This window comes from Xyrauchen texanus, chromosome 12 (assembly GCF_025860055.1).
Source record: "Xyrauchen texanus isolate HMW12.3.18 chromosome 12, RBS_HiC_50CHRs, whole genome shotgun sequence".
Taxonomy (NCBI): domain Eukaryota; kingdom Metazoa; phylum Chordata; class Actinopteri; order Cypriniformes; family Catostomidae; genus Xyrauchen; species Xyrauchen texanus.
In genome coordinates, this window is record NC_068287.1 from 37,679,336 (window position 1) to 37,704,650 (window position 25,315).

Here is a 25,315-nt window from a genome sequence, read left to right on the forward strand (position 1 = left end):
CAACCTAAAAATCTTTTTTCTAAAAACTCTTAACTTCTAAATGAAATTAATTTCGAACCAAATGTAATCCTAAACTCTCAAGCCATATCCACAAAAGTTGCCACAGTCCTTCTGCCTGTTCTAAATTAGTGTGCTATGTCTCTTCTAACTAATCAGACTAATGGTTTTCTGTAGCCAACATTCAACTTTCATCTTGATGAACATTCCTTTTTTGTTCTCAATATGCAGTTGTTACGGCACCAGGAAGCCTGACTCGAATGCTCATCTAAAAAAAAATTCTCTGCAACACTTTTTCCATCTTCCCCTCCACACCTCTGTCTCTCCATTCCTTTCTCTAGGTATCTCGACTGCTGATTCTGGGCGGAGCCAATGTGAACTATCGTACAGAAGTGTTAAATAATGCCCCCATCCTTTGTGTGCACGCTCACCTGGGCTACCTGGAGACTGTGGCTCTGCTGTTGGAATTTGGGTCAGATGTGGAAGGGGTTTCAGATAACGGACTCACTCCCTCAGTTATGCAGCAGCTGCGGGACACCTGTCCATTGTAACTGTGCTCTGCTCCGTGAAAGCCAAGGTCAGCCAATGACATGTCACATGAATAGAGACTGATAGCCAATCAGATTGCAACAAGGTGGAGACTGTTGGTCTTGAGTTTTCAAAGTTACATCTCTGTGTCTCTTCAGGTGGATCACCTGGATAAGAACGGTCAGTGTGCACTGGTCCATGCTGCCTTGCGAGGTCATCTGGAGGTGGTAAAGTATTTGGTGCAGTGTGAGTGGAACACAGATGGACAGCAGGCCGGATCGTTCAGCAAGAGTCATGCAGTACAGCATGCCCTAATAGCAGCTGCCAGTATGGGCTACACAGAGGTATGCATGCACACTCACAGAAGATGGTCAACAGTTGCCACAAAAGAGTAGGGCCCTTACAGTTAGGAACACTTTAAAATGTATAAATGAGACTGCAATAGATAATATCATAACAAAATATAAAACCAAGTGGCATCTGCTAATAAAAGATAGAGCTTTTCTTGAAACTAACTTCACATGATTTACAGACTTTTGACAACCAGAAAGTGTCCAAATACTTTGTGTCTTCATTTTGAAATGTATATCTATTTATTTATGACTTGAAACCTAACAAAATTTTGTTTTTTGAAATGTTTTGCTTGAAAAGTGTGCTATCTTTCTTTCAAACGTTTTTAAGAATGTTAACATTTTTAACGTTAAACACAACAAATATTTTTAGAAGAATATCTCAGCCCTGTAGGTTATTTCAATGCAAATGAATGGTGACCAGACCTTTGACGCTCCAAAAATTACATAAAGGCAGCATAAAATAATCCTTGGAACTCCAGTGGTTTAATAGGTCTTCTGAAGCGATGAACTTTGGGTCAGAAACAGATCAATATTTAAACCCTTTTTTACTATAAATCTCCACTTTGAAAAAGTGAACTTAAGTTACTTAAATATTGATCTGTTTTTTTACCCACACCTATCATATCGCTTTAAAACATATGTTTAACCACTGGAGTCTTATGGATTACTTTTATGCTGCCTTTATGTGATTTTTGTACCTCAAAGTTCTGGTCACCATTCACTTGCATTGAAATGACCTACAGAGCTGAGATATTCTTCTAAAAATCTTTGTTTGTGTTCAGCAGAAGAAAGTAAGTCATAAACATCCGGGGTGGAATGAGGGTGAGTAAATGATGAGAGATTTTTCATTTTTGGGTGAACTATCCCTTTAAGTATTGTCCAAATACTTTTTTGGGCCATTGTATACACAAACACTTTCCTTTATGTACAGGCAACCTTGAGACTTAACTCTTTCTAGTCACAAAAGTAATACACATAATTTGATGTATTCATTATTAACAGATTGTATCATACCTGCTTGACTTGCCTGAGAAAGATGAAGAAGAGGAGGAACGAGCTCAGATAAATAACTTTGACACACTGTGGGGTGAAACAGGTACAAAAATGCCAGAGATGTGCCACAGTGTGTGGTGATTTAAATGGAGAACTGTGCACTTAAGGAAATTACTTACTCTTTCTTTGTCTTTCTCAGCCTTGACAGCAGCAGCAGGACGAGGGAAACTGGATGTATGTCGACTCTTGTTAGAGCAGGGTGCCGCAGTGGCTCAACCCAACCGCAGGGGCATCGTACCACTCTTCAGTGCTGTGAGACAGGGACACTGGCAGGTGGGCATCTCCTAAAGCTCAAAAATCACATCTTAGTTACACAGCATTACACAATGTCAACAATTTTACTAGGGATGCACTAATATGGACATTTATTCGATATGATAGCTGGCAATTTTTGGTATGTATGGCAAATAACCGATAATGTTGACTTTAACAGTGAACAGGATTTAACAGTTGCAAACAGATATCCAACATTTGTACTCTTATTATAATTCTGAGTAATGATCCTAACTGACAGTAAATGTTTTCTATGATTACATTTCTGGACTTGTGAAAATTAGTTTTAATGTATTTGTAATTATATATACATATATTATAAATCGGTATTGGCCAGAAATATTGATATTTATTAGGATTTTTTGAGGATTTGTTTTAATCTAAGGTGTCTGTTTTGATTGGTTGTGCAGATAGTGGATCTGCTGCTGAATCATGGTGCTGATGCAAACATGGCAGATAAACAGGGCCGAACTCCTCTCATGATGGCCGCATCTGAGGGACATCTGGGCACGGCCGAGTTCCTGCTGGCTCAAGGTGCGAATATCTTGCTCATTGACTAGATTCCTTACATCCATTTCTGATGGTCAGACTCGTATGCATTGAATAACTATTGGTAACTTGGCAATATGTAGGTGGTTTAAAGTTTAAAATTGTAGATTTATTATTAACTGATATAACTTAATTCCTACTAGACAATTCATGACCTCAAAGAAGACTCTCAGTCAAATCATTTACATTGCTGACATATGTCACAGGTGCTTCATTATCTCTAATGGACAAGGAGGGGCTGACAGCACTGAGCTGGGCATGTCTTAAAGGTCACCTCCCATTGGTCCGTGCTCTAGTTGAGAGAGGGGCGGCTACAGCCCACGCAGACAAGAGTGGACGCACCCCGCTGGATCTTGCGGCCTTCTATGGCGACTCTGAAGTGGTTAGTTCCTTTAGTTGCTTGTCATTTAATCACCTTTAAATTGCAATGTTAAAAATGCTAATAAGCCAAAAGTTAACTCTATTTTTCAAACATTAGATCAGAAAGTCTACAGTTATATTATACTTTTTTATAAGCGTTGTCTACTTAAAAAACGAAAAAAATAAATGTTATCTAAAACTAATGATGAAATAAATGTTAGTGTACATTAATGTTTTTGACAGATTCACAGACAATAAACCACTGTTCTGGTATTTGATATGGTTTCAGGTGCAGTATCTGGTAGATCATGGTGCGATGATCGAACATGTGGATTACAGTGGCATGCGCCCGCTGGACCGAGCCGTTGGCTGCAGGAACACATCGGTGGTGGTGGCACTGCTCAAGAAGGGTGCCAAGATAGGTATGGTGGAAGCTCATGGAACAGCTCAAAATTGTACACTTAATTAAAAATGGGTTCTAGTTTTAAAAGTGCAATCAGTAATTTCTAATTCATTGTTGATTTACAAAAACAGAGTCATTAAAACAACAACCGTCTTACTCACTACTGTTTTGAGTTCTTCTGTTGGTTGCAAGTGTAGCTGTTGCATTTATGGACTGTCAAGAGAAGTGATTAATTTGTATAGCAATTATTGCAATACATACTTATTCAAAGCAGCTTTATGGAAAATACTACTTTTTGGAAGGAAATATTGATATTGCATTAGCTTAGACATTTGCACACACCAGTTCACCAGGCTATTTTGAAAGTTGTATCCTATAAAAAGAGATTTTTCTTGAATACAGGAGTTCATTCTTGATTGTAGACACGGGCAGCACATGTTCTCGAATATATTTGTGTAGATACATGCATCTCAGGGTCTCCTTCATTTCGCTCTCTGTGACCTCAGTCATTGTAGTCTAACCTCTTTCTATATGTGCTTTTCACCGAACTCCAGAACTGCACTGATCTCTAGCTGATCAGGATGAGCTTGTTGCTTTTGGTTATGTTGCTGCTTGCCGCAGCTTCTCACAGCTGATCTTCCCTGTTCTTCCTCTCATATCATTCTCTCATACTTACCCACCATCAATCTCTCTCTCTCTGTCTCCTGTTCTCATTAACCCTTTGCTCTCTGTGTGATACGGATGCCCCTCCCATGATGCTTCACTCTGCCCCTATAACCTGTCACCCTTTCACTCGTGACCCCTCACTCTTCCTCTCTCTTCGTAACCAGGATGTCAGACCCTCCCCACCCATGCCCGAGGTAAAACAGACCTTTGTACACCCCCATCTGCTACTTTTTGACTGTGTCCCTCCATCTCATCCCCATTGATCGGATCTGTTTGTTGTATTGGGTGCCCTCGTGAACGCTTTTTGGCTTCAACATTTTTTAACTGTTATCAACCATAAAGTGAATGGATTTTTTGTGATGTCAGTGGTGCAAAATGGTGAGGGTAGACAAGGACCCTTGCCATATATTTTGACTCTTCGCTTGCATGGTTGCATGTAAGAAAAACGGTGTTGCTTTTTGCATGAATATGCAGAATGTTTCCACAGCAAAAAATAATTTTCTTAATCTGTATTTTGTCTTGTTTCTCAGTTCAAATATTTAAACTTATATTTAAATTGAAGCTTCTCTCATAATTTAGGAGTGGTGGTGGCGTAGTGGGCTAAAGCACATAACTGTTAATCAGAAGGTCGCTGGTTCGATCCCCACTGCCACCACCATTGTGTCCTTGAGCAAGGCACTTAACTCCAGGTTGTTCTGGGGGGATTGTCCCTGTAATAAGTGCGCTGTAAGTCACTTTGGATAAAAGCGTCTGCCAAATGCATAAATGTAAATGTAAATAATTTACTCACCCTCATACCATCCCAAATGACATTCTTCTGCAGAATACAAACCAAGACTTTCAGAATATTTCAGCTCTCTAGGTCCATACAATGCAAGTGAATGGTGACCAAAGCTTTGAAGCTCAAAAAAGCCCATAAAGGCAGCATAAAAGTAATCCACAAGACTTAATCCATGTCTTCTCCTTGGGGATCATGATTTCAAGCCTGAGTACACTTCTTAGCACCATCCAGCGCCCTTCGTATGTGTCATGTGCTAATGCGGAAGTGTAATCAAGCTTGAAATCGTGATTGTTGCAAGAGACTGCAAGGGCAAGATGTACAGTGAAAAAGGAGTTATATTCTGGTCTGTTCTTACCCAAAATCGATTCAGAAGATATGGATTAAACAACTGAATTTTATGGATTATTTTATGCTGCCTTTATGTGCTTTTTGAAGCTTCAAAGTTTTGATCACCATTCACTTGCATTGTATGGACCTACAGAGCTGAGATATTCTTCTAAAATTCTTTGTTTGTGTTCTGAAGATGAAAGAAAGTCATGTACATCTGGGATGGCATGAGGGTGAGTAAATGATGAGAGAATTTTCATTTTTGATTGAACTGTTCCTTTAGAACCGTTCAATCAAAATACAAATATATATATATATATATATATATATATATATATATATATATATATATATATATATATATATATATATATAATTTGTATTTTTTTTGTAATGTGCATTTTGTAATGTGGCCGGTATTTTGCCTTTTTTCCTAACTGTTGGCCGATTTGATTACCGATCCAGTGTTAAATTTGCTTTTCCTCGGCTGCGACTTGCTTGAACTACACTAAATCGCTACCTGCTTGCATACTGCACCTGGCCGCCCATGGTCAAATCTACAACTCTAACAGGCCCCCATCAATCTCTTAAATCCTCCCTCAATCCACTGTACATTTAGTCCAAACCAGTACAACAACATGACCTCAGTTCAGGCACTTCCTAGGGAGCTAACACATGCTGACAGCAAGTTTAGTAGCTGTTGGACTTAATGTCTTTATCAATGATAGATCTTAATTTCAGCAAGATATAAACAGCCACGTTGTCTGAACTTTGTTTGTTTTTATTAGTCTGGTGTGTCGTTGTGGCTTTTTGTGATATCCAGAAGTTGTTTATAGACTTTTCTTCCTTTCAAGCAAGATATCCTGGCAGCCCTGCTCAGTCCTTTTGTGTCCCTAGGAAACTAGTTTTGTGCTCTTGCAGTCTGCGCTGACCCTGAACTTTTTCTTTCTCTTTTTCATGCTCCATTGCACTTAGGTCCTGCTACATGGGCGATGGCGACATCCAAACCTGATATTATGATTGTTCTGCTGAGCAAACTCATAGAAGAAGGGGACGGATTCTACAAGGTCAGTGGCTTTTATCTGGTCTGTAATCGTACACAAAAAGACTCGAAAATTCAGCAGAAGAAATATAGCCTGTACATTTTGAAAATGTTGATTGTAACATAGGAATTCAATGCATTTAGCAGATAACTGGATACAAGTTCAAATTTGGCTATGTTCTTTTGCCATTTTTATATCAATTGGGATGACTATTTGGCCAATATTTTGCTATTTTGACATTATCGGAATAGGCCAATAACCATTCCTTCTTTGCTGATGAGTATGCAAGTATAATAGCAGTGTTATTTCCCCATTGTGGCAGTTTCAAAATGAATGTACAGACAGTTTTTGTTTTTTTTATGGATTTTATATATATATATATATATATGCAATTTATAAACTCATATATGCCTCATATCGATTCCTCATCACTGATATTTTATGCATCCCAATAACATGGTGATTATTATAACATTATTACAACAATATTATAACATTATTACAACATTTCAATTATTTTAAATTGTATTATTATCTAATTAAGAAGTCTTCAAAATGATTTGCTAATCTAGAAAGGAAAGGTGAAAGAAGCCGCTCAAAGGTACCAGTATGCCCTGAAGAAGTTCCCAAGAGAGGGTTTCACAGAAGACCTGAAGACCTTCCGTGAGCTCAAAGTCTCTCTGCTACTCAACCTCTCTCGCTGCCGGAGGAAAATGAACGTGAGTCCTAAACACTGAGTTTTGTTCTTTTAAACTCTCTTCCTTCTGTCTCTCATCACTCATAGAGATGTTACGAGCAAGCACTGAGATACATTAGTCTAATCAGTCAGCTCATATAAAAAGAGACTAGAGATTTTGGTAATTCCCAATTAAAGATGATTTGTTCTTAGTGGTGATGATTGTCTATTGGTTAAGGGTATGGAATAACAGCAGAAAGGATGCATAGGTGCCTATAGGATCTTATAGAGTTAATGCACTTTATTTCAAGCTGACCCAAGGCAACTGTACATGCGATGAAGTATTCTTAATATCTTTGTTTAAAAAGCATCCACTAAATGGCGACTACCAAACTAACAAATTGCTTGTGTGTACATATACAGTAGGTTTTAAAGGAATAGTTCACCTAAAAATGAAAATTCTGTCATAATTTACCCACCCTCATGTCATTCCAAACCCAAATATTTTTCTTCATATTTTCAATACACAAAGAAAAAAAAGAAAGAAAAAAAATCTATTGAATGCCAGTTCATAGTGACTCACTTAAAAGCTTTAAAATGTCTGAAGACATACTAAAAGATTTGGTGAAAAACAACCCAAAATTTTACTAATTTTGAGAAAAGCTTGTACACCCGAGAACTTGCGTTGTTTAGCACAAGAAGTCTCTAAATGTAAATGTAAGAAGACAAAGTCATACGGACTGGGAGCGACATGAGGGTGAGTAAATTATTACAGAATGTAACTTTTTTGGTGAACTATCCCTTCAAGTTTCTCTGGGTTTTTTTTTTTTTTTCTTTTCTTTCAATAATCTGTTAAAAAAAAATAAACACTGAGAGATAAATCAGTTTGTGTAGCTAGGCATTTAATAACCTTATCAATGGGATATTAGGGAATATCTTGATCTTCCCATTTATTTCTCCTTTATTACTGATTTCTCATTTTGAGTTTTGAATTTCAAACCTCCATCCTCTGGATGGAGAAATCTTTTTGAAAGCCCAATTTCATGTCCTTATACATCATTTTTAGTTGATGGCAATGCAGAGCAACCCCCATTTCTTATCATCTCGCTCTCATCTCTGTTTCAGTTTGGTCTGTTGGTTCATTTATTGACACTGACATTTATTGGATTAATTTCAGTGTGAGTTGTAGTACAGGAGCATCAGGAGCTGTCACATTGCATTTTCCCATTGTCTCTGTAGGGCATATATTTGTATGTGTGTGTCTGCACATTTTATAAGTGTGTACATGCATTTCTCATTTGTCCGTTTACATATTTGCACTTTTGGTGCTCAAAATATGTTTGTTTGTGTGTTCATGTCCTCATATGTGGCACATTCCTGTTTAAGCTGTGTGTGCATACACTATGTGAGTGTCTATTCGTGTGTGTATGTGTCAGTGTGTGCAGGTTGTGTGTGTGTGTGTTTGTCTTCCCTCTGACCTCATGTACGACTCAGTGTATGACTGTTGGTCCTGTTGTTGCTTGCAGGACTTTGGAATGGCAGAGGAGTTTGCCTCCAAGGCACTAGAGTTGAAACCCAAATCCTATGAAGCCTATTACACACGAGCCCGTGCCAAGCGCAGCAGCAGGTAACCGTAGCAACCAACAGGCAGAACAGCCTTTGTATCACATTTTTGCTCTAGCACAGATAATGCGCAGTGACCGATCATGACCCATACTGGCCATTTAAGTTTCGGCTGGATGAAAAAGTGCTATGAGCTTCAAGACAGATGTCAATTTAAGCCCCTGACTTCTCCCTCATCAGACGTCAACATCAGGATTAGACCTGTTCTTCATACTTCATGTTTTTTTGTTTAACAATCAGATTCTTTTCTTCCGCAGAATGTCCATCATTCATGTTTTATTCCTTTTACTCCTCATTATCTTTTTACTTTGACTCTGCACCCAATATACTGATTTGTATGCTTTGTTTTGGAAGATCAGAGGTCTTTCTGAGTCTATGATTTTGATAGGGTTGATTTGTAGATCAAATTAGTAAAGGAATCTTCTCTGTCGACACTAACAATGGAAGTCTAGGCATTCTGGAGAGTTTCAAAGCAGAAATGTGCAACTCATATATTTGTTAAAGTGCTAAAAGTGATTCTTGTGTGCAAAATCTGGGCTATTTGAGCTCTACAGTTTAAATCATCCTTTTAGCAGTGGTACTACTTTTTTAAGTGGATGGATTTTGCTTCGCGTTAATGACGGAATTCCTGTGGGTGAATTCGTCTCTATGTAAGCGACCCATTGCATGTACTGTGCGAAAGCTACAGGGTTAACCAGCTTTACATGGTCAAGACATTAGTTGATAGATTGGATATAACTTTTAAGATTAGCAAATTAGTTTATCAATAGTCTCATATCAACACGTATGTTGAAGTCTTGTGAATATATAGTACTTTCGAAAAGTGTGTATTTTAACCTGTATCCAAATGCATTGCCTTGCCCCATAGACTTCCATCGTAAGTAAACTAGTATAAACAAAAATGTTACATAATTTAACAAACTGAAAAAAGTCAAATATATTTTCTGTAGTAATCATCTCACAGATGCTGTCGATAGAGCTTAACTTGTATTGAACATAGAACATTTCTTTAACAGTGAACATTTCTCAGCCTTCATTAGTAGACAGATAACAAAACTTTTGTTCTTCTTTGTTCTTACTGCCATTCCCGCCTTCCTACTCTCTCTCATTCCCTGTCTCCATCTCTTTAGGCAATTCCACGCAGCCCTGGAGGACCTGAGTGAAGCCCTGCATCTGTGTCCCAATAGCCGCGAGATCCAGCGTCTGCTGCAGCGTGTGGAGGAGGAGTGTTGTCAGGTTGCAAGGCAACAGGAGCTGGATCTGCCCCCTTCCCCTCCCAATGATCAAGGCCCACCCATGGTCCCGCCTTCATCAATGGAGCCCCGTTTTTCAGACATGGAGCCTGTCCAGGACTTGTTTGAGGAGGAGGACGATTACCTTGAGCGGGATTTGGATGGCCTCCCACAAGGTGTCCCTGCCGAGCACCACACTAATCCATCAGGGCTTCCAGTCATTCAGAACATGCCCCCATCTCCGAGCCATCATGATTCCCCCTACCTGGGCCAGGCATTTGACCTTCGCCCCACCCTGCCTTCAATGTCATCTCCTACTCGCCAGGGCTACCAATCCACCTCCCCGTCACTCTCCCCAACGCACCAGAACTCCCACTACTGGCCCAGTCCACCTCAACAAGCCTCCTACCAATTTAGCCCACCGCCCTCCCCATTACGTCGTGGACCACAGTACCGCATCAGCCCATCTTCTGAGGGAGCCGCCATGTACCGTCCCCAGTCTGCCTCTGCAGTCCGCTACCAGCAGGACCAGCTTGCAGGTCGCCCTAAGTCCCCTTTATCCAAGATGAGCAGCCAACGTTCTTTTCAACTTCCCCAACAGACTTCCCAGGTGTCACAGCAGGGCCAGTGGTTGCAGCCAGCCAAGGCACAGATTGTCCGGACCAACCAACCCAGCACCGCGGTACACTCCAGTGCTGTACTGGGGAGTAGTGCATACAGTCAGATCGCCCACTCCATGAGTGCTCGCTGCCCGGTAGACATGGATGAACTTGGGGATGGAGGGTACTCTGGGTCAATTCAACCCCAAGGCAGTCTGAGCGCAGGGGCTTTGTACCAGCGTGGCATCAGCATGGACCCTGGTCTTGTTGAGGATGAGCTTCTACAGAGGCCCTCCTCCGCATACAGACCCAGTCCTGGAGTTGTCCGCTATGGCCAGACACCCCAGATCAGCCGTAGTCAATCGACCGCATACTATCCCATCTCGCCCCATGAGATGGAGCGGCAGGTAACCCTCAGCACGCCCGAGAACCCACATGCCCACCGACGTCCTGTCAGCGCCAACAGCGCAGAGCCCAAACAGCATCCACCTCCCCCTCGCCCCCTAATTCATTCCCACAGTACGGGTCTACGCTTCTCTCCATCCAGCAACAGTTTAGTGGCAGGTTCCACTGCAAATCTAGGCCCGGGATTCAGGGCTTCGGCTTCAACACAGCAAATGGAGATCCCTCTGAAGCTTACCTATGAAGGCAGCTACCAGGATGATCTTTCACCAATGTCACCCCCACAAGGTACAGACTTCCGGGTGGTGGGGGGTACTTACCCATGCGAGGCGGTTCGTTCCCGGGCCACGCCCTTCATGGGCATCATCGACAAGACAGCACGAACTCAGCAGTACATTCAGCAACAGCCTTCGCTTGCATCCTCCTCATCGGGTTCTCGGCCCTGGACCGTATCGTCTCTGGATACGGTGGTAAACAGTCCGGCGACTTCCCCTAGTAACACAGGCTACGGGCAGCATGCAGCACCCCTCAGCCATATTGCCTACTACAACCGTACCAACAACGCTCACAATGGCCACCTCATGGACGACGATTTCTGTGCCAACCCTCCAGGTGTGACACGGGACAGGGCAGACGCAATGGGCAGAGTTAGCCAGGTTCCCACATACCCAGATGTGAAAGTGGCACGGACTCTGCCAGTTTCCCAGGCCTACCAGGACAATGAGTATAGGCAGATGTCTCGCAATGAACGGCAAGGCCCGACCTCACCCATTAAACCAAAGAGACCCTTTGTGGAATCTAATGTGTAGAGTCAGTGTGCAAGATTTCTTAGAACATTCTTGAAGAATATCTAACATGTTTTCATTGCAAACCTGACCATCATCATACCTTCATTTAATGCCCCATATCTTGTTGATGAAAATATGGACCTGTCAAGGTGAATTCCACTTAAGTCTAGCATGTGCAAAACAAGCGTGTCTATATTTGTTCTGGACACAAAAATGGAAGTATCAAGGACCCTTTGGAATTACAGTAGGCCAGTCTAACTGCTGTACATGAAGCTTAAACTTTTTCTGTACCTTCAAGAGAGGGCAGCATCTAAATATCAGCCAGGACACATTTCGGAATTCTTTTGCTGAACTTAGCCCCTGGACTAGACCTGTACCAATATTCTCCTCAAACCAGTTAAATTCCCTCTTTTGAGAATCATTGCTGTGTCCTAAGTTTAAAATGTACTTAAAATATTATTCCAGATCAATACTGCTAAAGCAGAAAAGTAATATTTATAATTTTAAGTTATGCTTGTACAAATATATATATAGTATATATAAATTTCAATGCAGTTGTTTTACAGTTTTTGCATTTCATTCCTAAGTTGACATGCAGTCAGCAATGTGAAATATTTTTAGACTGTTACAGGCATTTTTTTTAGCTTTTGTCAACAGGTTACAATGTATCGCTTCCTTTTAAACAATGCAAATGTAAGAAGTGATTGGTATAATAATCTATCTACTCATGGGAAGTAACATCTGGTAGGTCAACCTGTTATTTACTTTCTCTTAATGGAACACTTGTCACACCACTAAAGCGGAAGTTCTCTTTTCCAAAGAAACATTTCACTGGGATAATAGGTGCGAGGGAAACGTTTTAAATGTTATTTTGCAACCTCAAAATCCACGTTCGTAAAGTGTTGATCGTTTCTTACGTGCACAGAAACACACTTAACGGGGTATTTCATGCAAAAATGAAAATTTAAAACACAAAAGGGATGTTTGGCAGAATGAAAGCCTCAGTCATCATTGACTTATTTGCATCTTTTCTTTCATACAGTGAAACTGAATGGGGACTTTCATCCTAACTTTTGTGTTTCATGGAAGTCAGTCATAAGGGTTTGACAGAACATGAGGATGAATAAATTATGACAGATTTTTTTTTTCTCAGTTGAACTATACCTTTCAGTTGTGAAGCTTTTTTTCCCCCCAATAGAAAGGTGTTCCTCTTTGTTTTGTTTAAACTGTGAGTACTTATTTACAGATACATAAGAGGAGGCCCGATCGGTTTGCAAAGCCGTTTACCATTGAACTAACAATTGATGGGCAAGGCACTTTTATATGGATGTCTTAGGGGAGGATGACTGCAAGACAGACATTTAAATCCGGCTTGTCCGATCATTGTCAACTGCTGTTGTAAAAGAGCAGGCCTTTTTCAGTGTTTTAATTATTATTTTTCTCTTTATGAGGTGCAGTCAGACTTGACCTGCTTACTGTACAACAGTGTTTGTATTTAACTTTGTTTTCCTTTTGTATGACGGAAGTGTAAATGACTGAAAATAATGTGCAGAACTAGAACACATGCTCTCCACGTGTGGTTTTATGTATGAATATTCACTGAGGAAAAAGACTGTGGCACGATATATTTCCTTTTTTTCCCTTATTAGACAAAACATCAAAGGGTCAAGATTGGGTTTTGTATTCAAATTTCTTTTATGGTTTAATTTTGTTTCAAACTGAGCTTGCGAAGGAGAATTCACTGTAAATTGTCTGTAAATGTAAGCTGTGATGTTTTGGGAAGGAAAACGTGAAAGATTAATTTTTATCTGATTACACGATTGTAAACTGTACAATCATCTGTATGTATGAGGGAAATAATGAACGTATTTAAAAATGAATACAACTTCAAAGAAAATCAAACTGAAATAACATTTTGTGAAATTTATTTTTCAAGTTTATTCAAGTTGATAAAATTAAATAGTTGGTATAGATCCTTAATCACATTTAATGATTAAGCAAGCATTACAAACATACTGATATGTACACAGTATAAATGGGAACTGCACATGCAATAGACAAATACACAATTTAAACACACCAACACAAAAATACAGCATAAGGCCACCTGCCAAACATACACTAATAACATAACCACATTAGTGAGACAATCCCATATATAACAGTCAGTCTAACTTATTTAACCAAGACACAGGAAATAGTCAGATAAGCACAACACAAAAGCACAACTTCAATACTGACCTGCTCTTTTTTGGTAATAAGTAAGTCTTAACAATTAATTGACACTTGAAAGGAGGTCATTACTTGTAAATTGTGAGCTTGAGGAACTCATGTATTTTTCAGTAATGTATTGCAACTAGGCAGAACTATGTAACATTTCTGGATAAATGCTGCACACAGTAAAGCAGGTATCTGCATTGAATATTAAGTGTAGTCTGTAATATAAAACTTACACATACTGTTCAGGGAAAGTTGGAAAGTAATCATATTCTGACAGTTGTTTTAATGTATAATATTTTTATATAACTTATAAGTACTATATAATAATTTAATTCTCAGTGGCAGGAACTACTGAATCACTGAATTGGACACTTCCACTTTTACAGTCTAGTGTTTTGTACAATACATATTGGCAATTTAACGGACTTGGATGCGGTTGCTAAATCCTGTCGTAACTTTTATATGACACAAGGGGGCGTCCAACATAAACACTTTCACGAGAAACTGAAAGAGAGTTTAGAGACAGTTTTTGTAATGCATATTTCGACTTTAAGGAGAGCTGGGAATTTCTCCTTCCGACAGGGTCTTAAAGTGCACGGACAGAGCCTCCTCTTCTGGATTTGGTGGTCGCCTGAAATCTTCTCTCGTCACCACGTAGCCCACCAAAACCCCAAAGCACACCAGTAGCAAACCTAAGATGTTTGCCAGAACCCCCTCTGTGACAAACATGGAGTAGGTCGGCCTGACAATAGAAAGAAAGAAAGAAGAAGGAAAAAAAAAAATATATATATATATATATATATATATATATATATATATATATATATATATATATATATATATATATATATATATATATATATACGTTAATTGTAAAGTTTGATTTCAGTACCGTTAGCATAAGCTAACAGAATTGCTAAAATAATGACCAAATTGCCACACACACCCCCAGTTTTCCAACAGATAGCCCCACCCCAGAGCCAGTGTTGCTGTGATGCTAATAGATGTAATATTTTTCACATTTTGGGGTAAATGTCAGGAACCAAAAAAGCAACACCACCAAAGTTTTGTCACAAAAAGAGGTACGATGGCAAGAAAAATGATGTGAAACCTTTGGAATGAGACCGTTTTCTCTATTAATTGGTCATAAAATAGGATCTAATTTTCATCAAAGTCACAAGTATAGACAAACACAATGTGCTAAAGCTAACAACACACAAACAATTATAATCTTTCATGTCTTTATTGAACACATCCCATTAAACATTCACAGTGCTGTGGAAAAAGAAAGTGAACCCTTGGATTTAATAACTGGTTGATCCTCCTTTGGAAGCGATAACCTCAACCAAGCATTTCCGGACCATTTTTCCTTACAAAACTGCTGCAGCTCAGCCATATTCTTAGGATGTCTGGTGTGAATGGCTATCCTGAAGTCATTTGACAGCCTCTCTATCAGGTAAAGGTCTGGGCTCTAACGGAGTCACTCCAAAAGGTGGATTTGTTTTTGTTTTTTAAACCATTCTATAACAGATTTACTTTGATGTGATTTACTTTGATGTGTAGGGTAATTGTCCTGCTTCATTACCCAACTTCTACTGAGTTTCAGCTGGTGAACAGCCACCGTGACATTATACTGTAGAATATCTTGGGAATATATTTCTCCCTGATGACTAGTGGTCCAGGCCCTGAAAAAGCCCCAAATCATGATGCTCCCTCCACCATTCTTCAACATTTGGATGATGTTTTTATGTTGGTATGCAGCGCCCTTTTTTACGCCATACATAGTTCTAAGTGTTCTTCCTCAAAAATTCAACCTTAAGTTCATCGTTCTACAATACATTTTCCATTTTAATACATAATGCATTTTTATCAAGATGTCAATCATGCCAACTAGACAGTGATCAAAACAAAGACTGTTTCAGATTAATTTGCATCAAAACTGACAGCACAATCAAAATGGTCTGCAGAATTCACTTCTGAACTCTTCCAAAAAGAAACTTGGGTATAAAATGTGCATTGGTTTGAAGAAGCTGCTGATCTTAAGCATCCAGAAAGTGGTTGTTATTGTGGACGTTCATGTGCAGAGGCACTTAATTTGAGTAAATAGCAGTTACAACTGCCCTGTTCTCCCAATAACTTTTTGATAAAAAATGAATGTAATAATTACATATGCAGTACATTTTATGCATAGGAATAGAAACTATTTCTTATTACCATGTTTCTCTTTGCATATACATACCAGGAATAATACTATTAATAAAACCATATGTTGCATTTTATGATTGTGATTGAGAAAAGAAGGCAAATATCATTAATATTCACAAGCCATTGAAAATGTCTCTTTCTGCTCTGACTCATTCACAGAATGACTCATCAATCTCCCACCATTCAACATTCTTACCTCATCTTAGAATGACATCAGGTGCATTCAGACAGGTCCTGATAGAGATTGTCTAAATGACAATATACAACCATTTTAATTTTAAAAGGGATTGTTCCTGAATGCCGATTGGTCAATACAACGTTCCAGACATGCTAAAATACAATACATAAAAACCGCTTCAGTATGACACAACACACCTGCTCACCTAGCTATTGTATTATATAGACATATACTGCATCTGAATTCCCATACTGCATTTGATGAAGGACGCACTCCTCAGCCGTTAATGTACTTGACATACTGCTTTTGGCATGCTATACTGTATAGTAGGGAAGAAGACATATTCGGACACGGGAATAATCTGCACCTTAAAAACTATTCAGATGGGGCAAAAATTACATTCTCTATGACACATTTCAGGAGCATGCATTTGAATTGATTCATTCACCAAGAGCATTCAGATGAATTGTAACAAAATGTAAGCTTCCTGTGTGTAGGACAGTGGATGTCACTTACTTGATACTGAAGAGCAGTTTCTCTGTGATGCCCAGCAGACAGGTTCCCACAGACATAACCAGCAGCAACAGGCCAAAAAAGACGTGGAGTGGTAGATACCAGTTCCTTATTTGAGCAGATGCCCAGGGGAACACAAAAAAGCCCATTCCCAACAACCACTGAAGAAAATTAGAAGAGAGCAGGTCAGTCATAGTTCAAACACATTTTGAGGTGACCTGCCCTACAGTTTTATAAAATTATGAGATATATTCTTCGCAAACATTGAAAATGTGGTGTAAACTTAAGGTTTTTAAACCATAAAAAGTATATAAATTATATATATATGTACATATGTCAGAAATGTACATACACTTAGGTTGAAGTAATTAAAATACATTTTTAACCACTCCACAGATTTCGTATTAGCAAACTTTAGTTTTGCCTAGACGTTTAGGACAACTACTTTGTGCATTTCATGAGTAATTTTTCCAACAATAGTTTACAGGCAGATTGTTTCACTTTTAATTGACTATATCACAATTCCAGTGGGTCAGAAATTTGCATACAGTACACTATAATCTGTGCCTTTATGCAGCTTGTCAAGCCTATAGGCAATTAGCAAATTATCTTCTCATAGGATAATTGAAGTCAATTGGAGGTGTAACTGTGGATGCATTTTAAAGCCTATACCTTCAAAATCAGTGCCTCTTTGTTTGACATCATGGGAAAATCAAAAGGAATCAGCAAAAAATAAATTGTGGACCTCCACAAGTCTGGTTCATCCTTGGGAGAAATGTGTACAAACAATAGTACGCAAGTATAAGCACCATAGGACCACGCAGCCATCATACCACTCAGGAAGGAGACACATACTGTCTCCTAGAGATGAATGTAGTTTGGTCCGAAAAGTGTAAATCAATCGCAGAACAACAGCAAAGAACTTTGTGAAGATGCTGGAGGAAACAGGAAGACAAGTATCTATATCCACAGTAAAAATGAGTCTTATATAGACATAACCTGAAATGTTGCTCAGCGAGGAAGAAGCCACTGCTCCAAAAATGCCATTAAAACAATTCAGAATACAGTTGGCAAGTGCATATGGGAACAAAGATCTTACTTTTTGGAGAAATGTCCTCTGGTCTGATGAAGCCAAAAATTTTACTATTTGGCCATAATGACCATCGTTATGTTTGGAGAAAAAAGGTTGAGGCTTGCCAGCTGAAGAACACCATCCTAACTGTGAAGCATGGGGGTGGCAGCATCATGTTGTGGAGGTGCTTTGCTGCAGGAGGGACTGGTGCACTTAACAATATAGATGGCATCATGAGGAAGGAAAATGATGTGGCTATATTGAAGCAACATCTCAAGACATCAGCCATGAAGTTAAAGCTTGGTCGCAAATGGGTCTTCCAAATGGACAAAGACCACAAGCATAACTCCAATGCTGTGACAAAATGGCTTAAGGATAACAAAATCAAAGTACTAGAGTGGCTATCACAAAGCCCTGAACTCAATCTGATAGAAAATTTGTGGGCAGAACTGAAAAAGCATGTGTGAGCAAGGAGGACTATAAACCTGACTCAGATACACCAGTTCTGTCTGGAGGAATGGGCCAAAATTCCAGCAGCTTATTGTGAGAAGCTTGTGGAAGACTACCCAAAAAGTTTGACCCAAGTTAAACAATTTAAAGACAATGTTACCAAATACTAACAAAGTGTATGTAAACTTCTGACCCAATGGGAATGTGATGAAAGAAATAAAAGCTGAAATAAATAATTCTCTTTACTATTATACTGATATTTCATATTTTAAAATAAAGTAGTGATCCTAACTGACCTAAGACAGGGAATGTTTTCTACGATTAAATGTCAGGAACTGTGAAAAACGGAGTTTAAATGTATTTGGCTAATGTGTATGTAAACTTCTGACTTCAACTGTATATATAATTATATATTTATTTACTACTATTATATATTAATTACTTATACACCAAAGTGGCATTCAACTGATCACAACGTATAGTCAGGGCAACTGATTGTGGTGAGCAGGGCGGAACTGAGTGAATCGAGTGAAGTAAATCACAGTTGAAAGCCATTTGGTTCGTTAAAAGAAGCTTAACATTGCCTTTGTGTAAACTGCCACAGTATGCAATAGACTGGCATGTCTTAAAAAAATTGTAAAAAAAATGCTTTCTCTAGAAATTCGTCAGACAATCATTGTTTTGAGTAATGAAGGCTATACAATGCTTGAAATTGCCAAAAAACTGAAGGTGTACACGACAGTCTACAAAGACAAAGGACAACTGGTTGTAACAAGGACAGAAATAGATGTGGAAGGTCCATGTACAACTAACCAAGAGGAGAACTACATCTCTAGTTTGATAAATAGATGCCTCACATGTCCTCAGCTGACAGCTTCATTGAATTCTACCCGCTCATCACCAGTTTCATGTACAACAGTAAAGAGAAGATTCAGGGGTTCAGGCTTTATGGGAAGAATTGCAAAGAAAAAGCCACTTTTGAAACAGAAAAACCAAAAGAAAAGGTTAGAGTGGGCAAAGAAACACAGACATTGAACAACAGATAATTGGAAAAGAGTGTTATGGATCTTAACCCCATTGAGTTTTTGTGGGATCAGCTAGACTGTAAGGTGCGTGAGAAGTGCCGACAAGATCTATGGCACATCTATGGCAAATGCTACAAGAAATCTGGACAAACTGACAGCTAAAATGCCAAGGATCTACAAAGCTGTCATTGCTGCACATGGAGGATTTTTTGATGAGAACACTTTGAAGTAGTTTAAGAAATGTTTTTTAAATTGTAATAGTAAATTTTCACGTTATTAATGTCCTGACTATGCATTGTGATCAGTTGAATACTACTTTGGTGAATAAAAATACCAATTTCTTTCCATAAGAGCAAAATCTGTACATTATTCCAAACTTTTGGCTGCCAGTGTGTGTGTGTGTGTGTGTGTGTGTGTGTGTATATATATATATATATATATATATATATATATATATATATATATATATATATATATATATATATATATATATTATTTTTCATTAGTTTATTATTTATAATATTCATATTTATTATATTATTAATATAAAACATTTTAAAAGTTAAAAACCGAGTTTATTGATCTTGAAGCAATTTTATTATACCTTATTTAACTGCCTCTAAAAGTTCTAGTTTTCAGCACTATGTAGAATATGAAGTCAAAAGTCTACCCACAAGTGGGTTTGCTAATGCAAAGCAAAGTGCTCCATTAATACTTTTGCATCACAGCCATGATTGTTCCGGTACTCTGTGTCAAAGAAGGAAGAAGGAAGACATTCTAAAGCAAATGCTAGTTAAAGAAAACAATGAATAACTGAGACTCACCTGCAGGAAAAACAGAACAAAGGTAAGCATGCCACACCAGCTGTGAAGAGAGTACATGTCGGGAATCTTAGCAGTGGCATGGAAGTCAAATACAGCCACTAGACCTGAGGAGAGAAACAGAGGGATAGATGTAATTTAGAAGTTCAATGCTAGTATTCTTCTCTTTATTGCAGTAGATCCAGGTTCAACTCTTGGCTATAAATAAATTGAATTAAAAATGACATAAGTGGCCAACTTATGATATAATTGTTGTGCCTTATCTGGGCACAAATCAACTGTTTGTTAGAATATAACAATGTGTCCTAATCAATAAAGTATCTGTATATCATTGTGAGTGAATTGTAACATACTTTAGACATGAAAATACTGTATATATACTGTATGTTTTTTTGCTTCTTTTTTGTTTGTAAGTGGATCCCTCACAAAAAAGGGGAGTCTTTGGCATCAAAAAGCTTTAAAACCTACCCACAACACTGATGATGAGGGCCATCACATGTAGCAGAGCATGGAGAATTTTCACAGAACGTTTACTCTCATTTCTAAAGACACGATAAACCAGCACAGCTGCAGTAAAGAAAGAACAGGTTCTTTAAAAAGACATAAGAGCAAAATAATCAAAGGTTAACCAATATTACTGCCAGCAAATGTACAGTATGATGCTCGTTAATGTTCAAATTTGTAAGACAAGGCAGAGCAGGTGAATAATCACTTTTTAAGGAGACAAGAGAACACAGGATTTTCATTGCTCTTTTGAAAAAATTGTTTGATGTACTATGCAGACATAACACGCAAAATGCCCTCGCTGAGAATCTTCATGGCTGTGATGTCATAAGCCCAGTAACCCATTTACAATTAAAAGTGTATTCAGCAAGGATGTCTACTCATTTCAAATGAGAAGAGTTTAACTAATCACAGAGGTCATTATGTAGACTTTAGGGTTTGTTTGTTTTTTCAAAGTCCCTAAACCGATTTCAAACTACAAGCTAATCACAGTTGTTGCACAAATATCTGAAAACCCCAAAGACTTCCATTGACAGAATATTCAAATAAGCTCGTTACTTCAAACTCCAACTGTCAGAAATCCAAATGTAATGTCTTTCTTTTTCTATCTGTTTATCTATTAGGGATACACCGATATATCGTGCACATAAATCGTTACTGTACGTAAGTACAATTAGTATTTGTACTTTACTTGAGAATAAACATTTCTTTTGACATTTACTTTCACTTCACTGCATTTTGAAGAGAAAATAAAAATATTGTCTGTCATGCATTCAACCTTTCAGGGATAACGTCCTAAATAAATTATCATGGCGAGGGCTTTGAATCAGTGGGCCACTGCTAAAGATATTAGCTGCTCAATCACTATCGGTCTTTATTTCGTTTTTTTGTTATCCCCTTTTCTCCCAAATTGGAATACCCAATTCGCACTACTTAGCAGGTCTTTGTGGTGGCGCGGTTACTCACCTCAATCCAGGTGGTGGAGGACAAGTCTCAGTTGCCTCCGCTTCTGAGACCGTTAATCCACGCATCTCATCATATGGCTCATTGTGAATGACACAGCGGAGACTCCGCATGTGGTGGTTCATGCTACTCTCCGCAATCCATGCACAACTTACCACGTGCCCCTTTGAGAGTGAGAAACACTAATCACGACCACAAGGAGGTTACCCCATGAGCTGGAGTCACTCACCACACCATGGATTCGAACTCACGACTCCAGGGGTGGTAGTCAACGATCTATCTTTGTTGATATTTTTATAATGTGGCCAGATGGGCTAACCATGAATTGACTATGATTAGCCATTAACAACACACGAGTCTCCATATCAGATACCGTAGATACGCAAGTCTGCATGCAATCCAAAAGGATTTAACAATTATTCTTATCTTACTACTTCCTCTCTAGTAAACTTTACTACAGGTTGGTTACTGATTAATAGACAAAAGCACACAGTACTATCTCTCCTCAGGCCATGACCTCTGTTTGAAAACCATGCCCATAAAATATCCTAGCCCATTTTGTCTCAGCAATCAGGAAGCAAATCAGATTGGAGCTCTTACAGCATTAGCTGGCCATGTCTGTTGATTTTTGTGTGTGTGTGTGTTTTGAGGAAGTCAGAGCGGTTTTTATGGGACATGTGTCACATACAGCACACCCTAAGGGCTATGAAGACACACAGACCTCCTATCAGACAATACATCTTTTGGTCTCTTTAGCCAGCTTCTGATATTTGGTCAATGTGAAAGTAAAGATGCAATAAACTGTGGGATAGAGACAGTGAAAATGGTAATGAAAATATGACACACAATTCAATGTCTATGGTGGTTAAGGTCAGCTAAATTTGGACAAATAAATGTACCATTAATTTAATCTTTGCGCTGATTCTTACCATCTCCATACAGGAAGACCAGGCCGAGGACCATGCAGAGTGGGTGAACGTTAAACTCATTTAGTGAGCCGTCCCAGGCGTAGCCTCCACGGTAATGTCCCATCCACACACCTGTGATCACCACGCACGCCACCCCCACCACTTGAGAAACAGCCACGTACCCCGGCAGGGTTCGCAAGCTGCCCATACTCAACGGGATCCTCTCCATAACCTGGGAAAGAGGAAGAAAGAGACGATTGGATAATCTTTAAGAGAAGTGCTTTTTTATCTTTTTAAAATAACGACATCAAAGACAATTGTGTCAAAATATTGATGGATTTCTTTCACAAAGAGCATGTCCCCCCCAAATAAATAAATATATATATAAAGAAAAATTATTTTATTGTGTTTTTGCATTGTGATATCATTTTCATGACAGTAATAGACATTTCTCACCTGCTGTGATAGACTGTACAGTAGGCCAGGGGTTTTCAAAATTGGCACAAGGTGGTGCGACAAAGAAGAAATGGTAAATTGTCTGCACTTATATGTCGCTTTTTTTACCGTAGCGGTTTTCAAAGCACTTTACATTGTGAACTCATTCACCCATTCACACACACCAATGAGAGCAGAGCTGCCATGCAAGGCGCTAGCCTGCCATCGGGAGCAACTTGGGGTTCAGTGTCTTGCCCAAGGACACTTCCGCATGTTATTTTGACCCGTCCCTCCATTTCTTTAAAAAAAAAAGGCACATTTGAGTTTACAATGAGATACTTAAAATGGAAGTGAATGGGCCAATTTTGGGGGATTTTAAAAGGCAGAAATGTGAAGCTTGTAATTTTACAAAAGCACTCTATAACACACTTTATAAAAAAAATATCATGCATTATTTGGGCAGTAAAGTTGTTTAAATTGTCATTTTTACAGTCATTTTAGGGTTTTAGGGTTTGCTGACTACATTGTCATGGCAACGAAGTTGTAAAATTGGCAATAACTTTACACAGAAAAGGTTATTAATTGATTTGATAACATTAAAATCATGTTATCACGCATATTGTTTATGTCTTGTGGCTTTATTTTGAAACAGTGCGTATTTTAACATTTACGATTGGCCCCATTCACTTCCATTGTAAGTGCCTCACTGTAAACTTCTTTGTGGTAATCAATATTATGTCGATTGAGCTTAACTAGAACCTGGAATACTCCTTTTATTATGATTATTTGATTCTACTGACAGCCATAGTAAGAAATAAAAACAGTTATTTAAAAATATACGGGTTGTAATTTGCTATAAATTGCTTTCAAATTAAATGTATTGTTAAAAGCGCAAATAAATTGTAATTGACATGTTTATCTTTGGGCTTCTGCATATAACATAACATCATTTGTTCTGGTCCCAAAGTATAGCAAGACTGAATTTGTTTATTTTTTATTGAATATTGATGGAGCAAAATTTCAAGTAAAAAGAAATAATAACAGATGGTTGTTTTGATTAAAATTGTACTTAACCCCAAACTTGAGGTACTAATAATACTAATAATTTCAGTTATTGGACAGTATTTGAAAAAACATAATTTAATCACCTTGAACAAAACTGAAAATAACAAATATGTTTTTTGTCTAAAAATAAATCTGATAATTTCAGGGATTCTCATTAGCTACATATAATATATAACATGTAATAATAATAATAGATAACATTTAATCTATAATAATATATAAAATGTTAAGTATTATTAAGATCTAATTATTTAGACATTGCACACAATCATCTCATGGACTTTAGTAAACACATTATGCAGACAGTCTCTCAGTCTTGTGTTTACAGTAAGTATCATGTGGTCTGTGCCAGTCTTATGAATGTATATTATCACCCTGGTGTAAAAACACCCTGTAACAGTACATAACTCTGTGGATGAGGAAGATTAAACTTTTATCTGGGACAAACACATCATGTTTTGCAGTTTAGTTGGTAAAAATCATTAACCTCGTGATAATAACAAGTTATCAAATAAAACAAAACAAAAACAGAATAATAGAGGGAAGACTCATTCAAGACGTCAAGCAAACCATAATCCAAAGATGACACGCTTTTAAACTGCGTTTGACACTAAATTATGTGTGCAGTTGTGCATTAGTCATATGGAATAAAAGTAACACTCACCTGCGCAGTTTGTCCAGGTGGAGAGGCCACGTCTCCAGACAGCTTTAGGAATGGGCGTGTTTTTATTATGGTGTATTTTGGACTAGATCCTTACTACTTATGGCGTTCTGCTGACTAATTTCAAAATTTAGGCAAAATCTTTTTAAAACGCACCAGCGCGCAACGTATATTCTCTTATACTGGTAACCCCAAAGCGAGGCTGACGGACTGCTGATGTTTAACATACTTGGCGGATAGCCTGACGCGCTAGGAAGTTGACGGGCAGATGCTGGACACGCCCCTGCGCTCCCTCTATTGGCTGAGATTTGGGGATGGGAGGGGTCATTATGAAGGATGTGCACTTTTGGTTACCTTGGCGACCACTTTGAGCAATTAATGCTGGTTTCATCATCATTTAAAGACTAGTCGGAACGTTCACACGAATAAAACTCATAAAAGACATTTTTCTGTATATTTTTTAGTATATATATATATATATATATATATATATATATATATATATATATATATATATATATATACTCACACATTATTATACGTTATTTATTTATGACATTTTTTTATTTTCATATTTAATTCGTTATAATGATGACTGTTTTTGCGATGAACTCATTTCTTTTTAATTACTTGTTCATTTAC

General features: G+C 38.3%; 2 protein-coding genes across 4 annotated transcripts in view; one reads left to right on the top strand and one right to left on the bottom strand.

Moving 5' to 3' along the window:
• Positions 1–13,550, top strand: part of LOC127652990 (protein TANC2-like) — a 176,613-nt gene extending 163,063 nt beyond the window's left edge. Inside the window, 12 exon segments of the mRNA XM_052139455.1 lie at positions 339–507; positions 510–574; positions 684–869; positions 1,881–1,974; positions 2,071–2,204; positions 2,615–2,738; positions 2,960–3,135; positions 3,403–3,535; positions 6,266–6,357; positions 6,906–7,052; positions 8,536–8,636; positions 9,763–13,550. Of these exon segments, the coding sequence (XP_051995415.1) occupies positions 339–507; positions 510–574; positions 684–869; positions 1,881–1,974; positions 2,071–2,204; positions 2,615–2,738; positions 2,960–3,135; positions 3,403–3,535; positions 6,266–6,357; positions 6,906–7,052; positions 8,536–8,636; positions 9,763–11,674 (3,333 nt within the window). The 3' untranslated portion in view covers positions 11,675–13,550.
• A 50-nt stretch (positions 13,551–13,600) lies between these two features.
• Positions 13,601–24,890, bottom strand: LOC127653234 (transmembrane ascorbate-dependent reductase CYB561-like). Of its 3 annotated transcripts, XR_007971785.1 has the most exons (8): positions 24,677–24,890; positions 22,534–22,744; positions 20,606–20,704; positions 20,141–20,244; positions 16,773–16,930; positions 16,462–16,575; positions 16,275–16,326; positions 14,579–14,615 (listed from the first exon to the last, which is right to left on the bottom strand). XR_007971785.1 is itself a non-coding variant. In XM_052139844.1 (6 exons), the coding sequence occupies exons 2-6, from the start codon at positions 22,739–22,741 to the stop codon at positions 14,423–14,425; spliced, it is 762 nt and encodes a 253-aa protein (XP_051995804.1). In that variant the 5' UTR covers positions 22,742–22,744; positions 24,677–24,890; the 3' UTR covers positions 13,601–14,422. The 3 variants fall into 3 exon arrangements, 2 of the variants coding, with proteins under 2 accessions (XP_051995804.1, XP_051995805.1); XM_052139844.1 differs by lacking the exons at positions 16,275–16,326; positions 16,462–16,575 and having other exon boundaries at positions 13,601–14,615; XM_052139845.1 differs by lacking the exon at positions 14,579–14,615 and having other exon boundaries at positions 14,759–16,575.
• Positions 24,891–25,315: the final 425 nt, after the last annotated feature.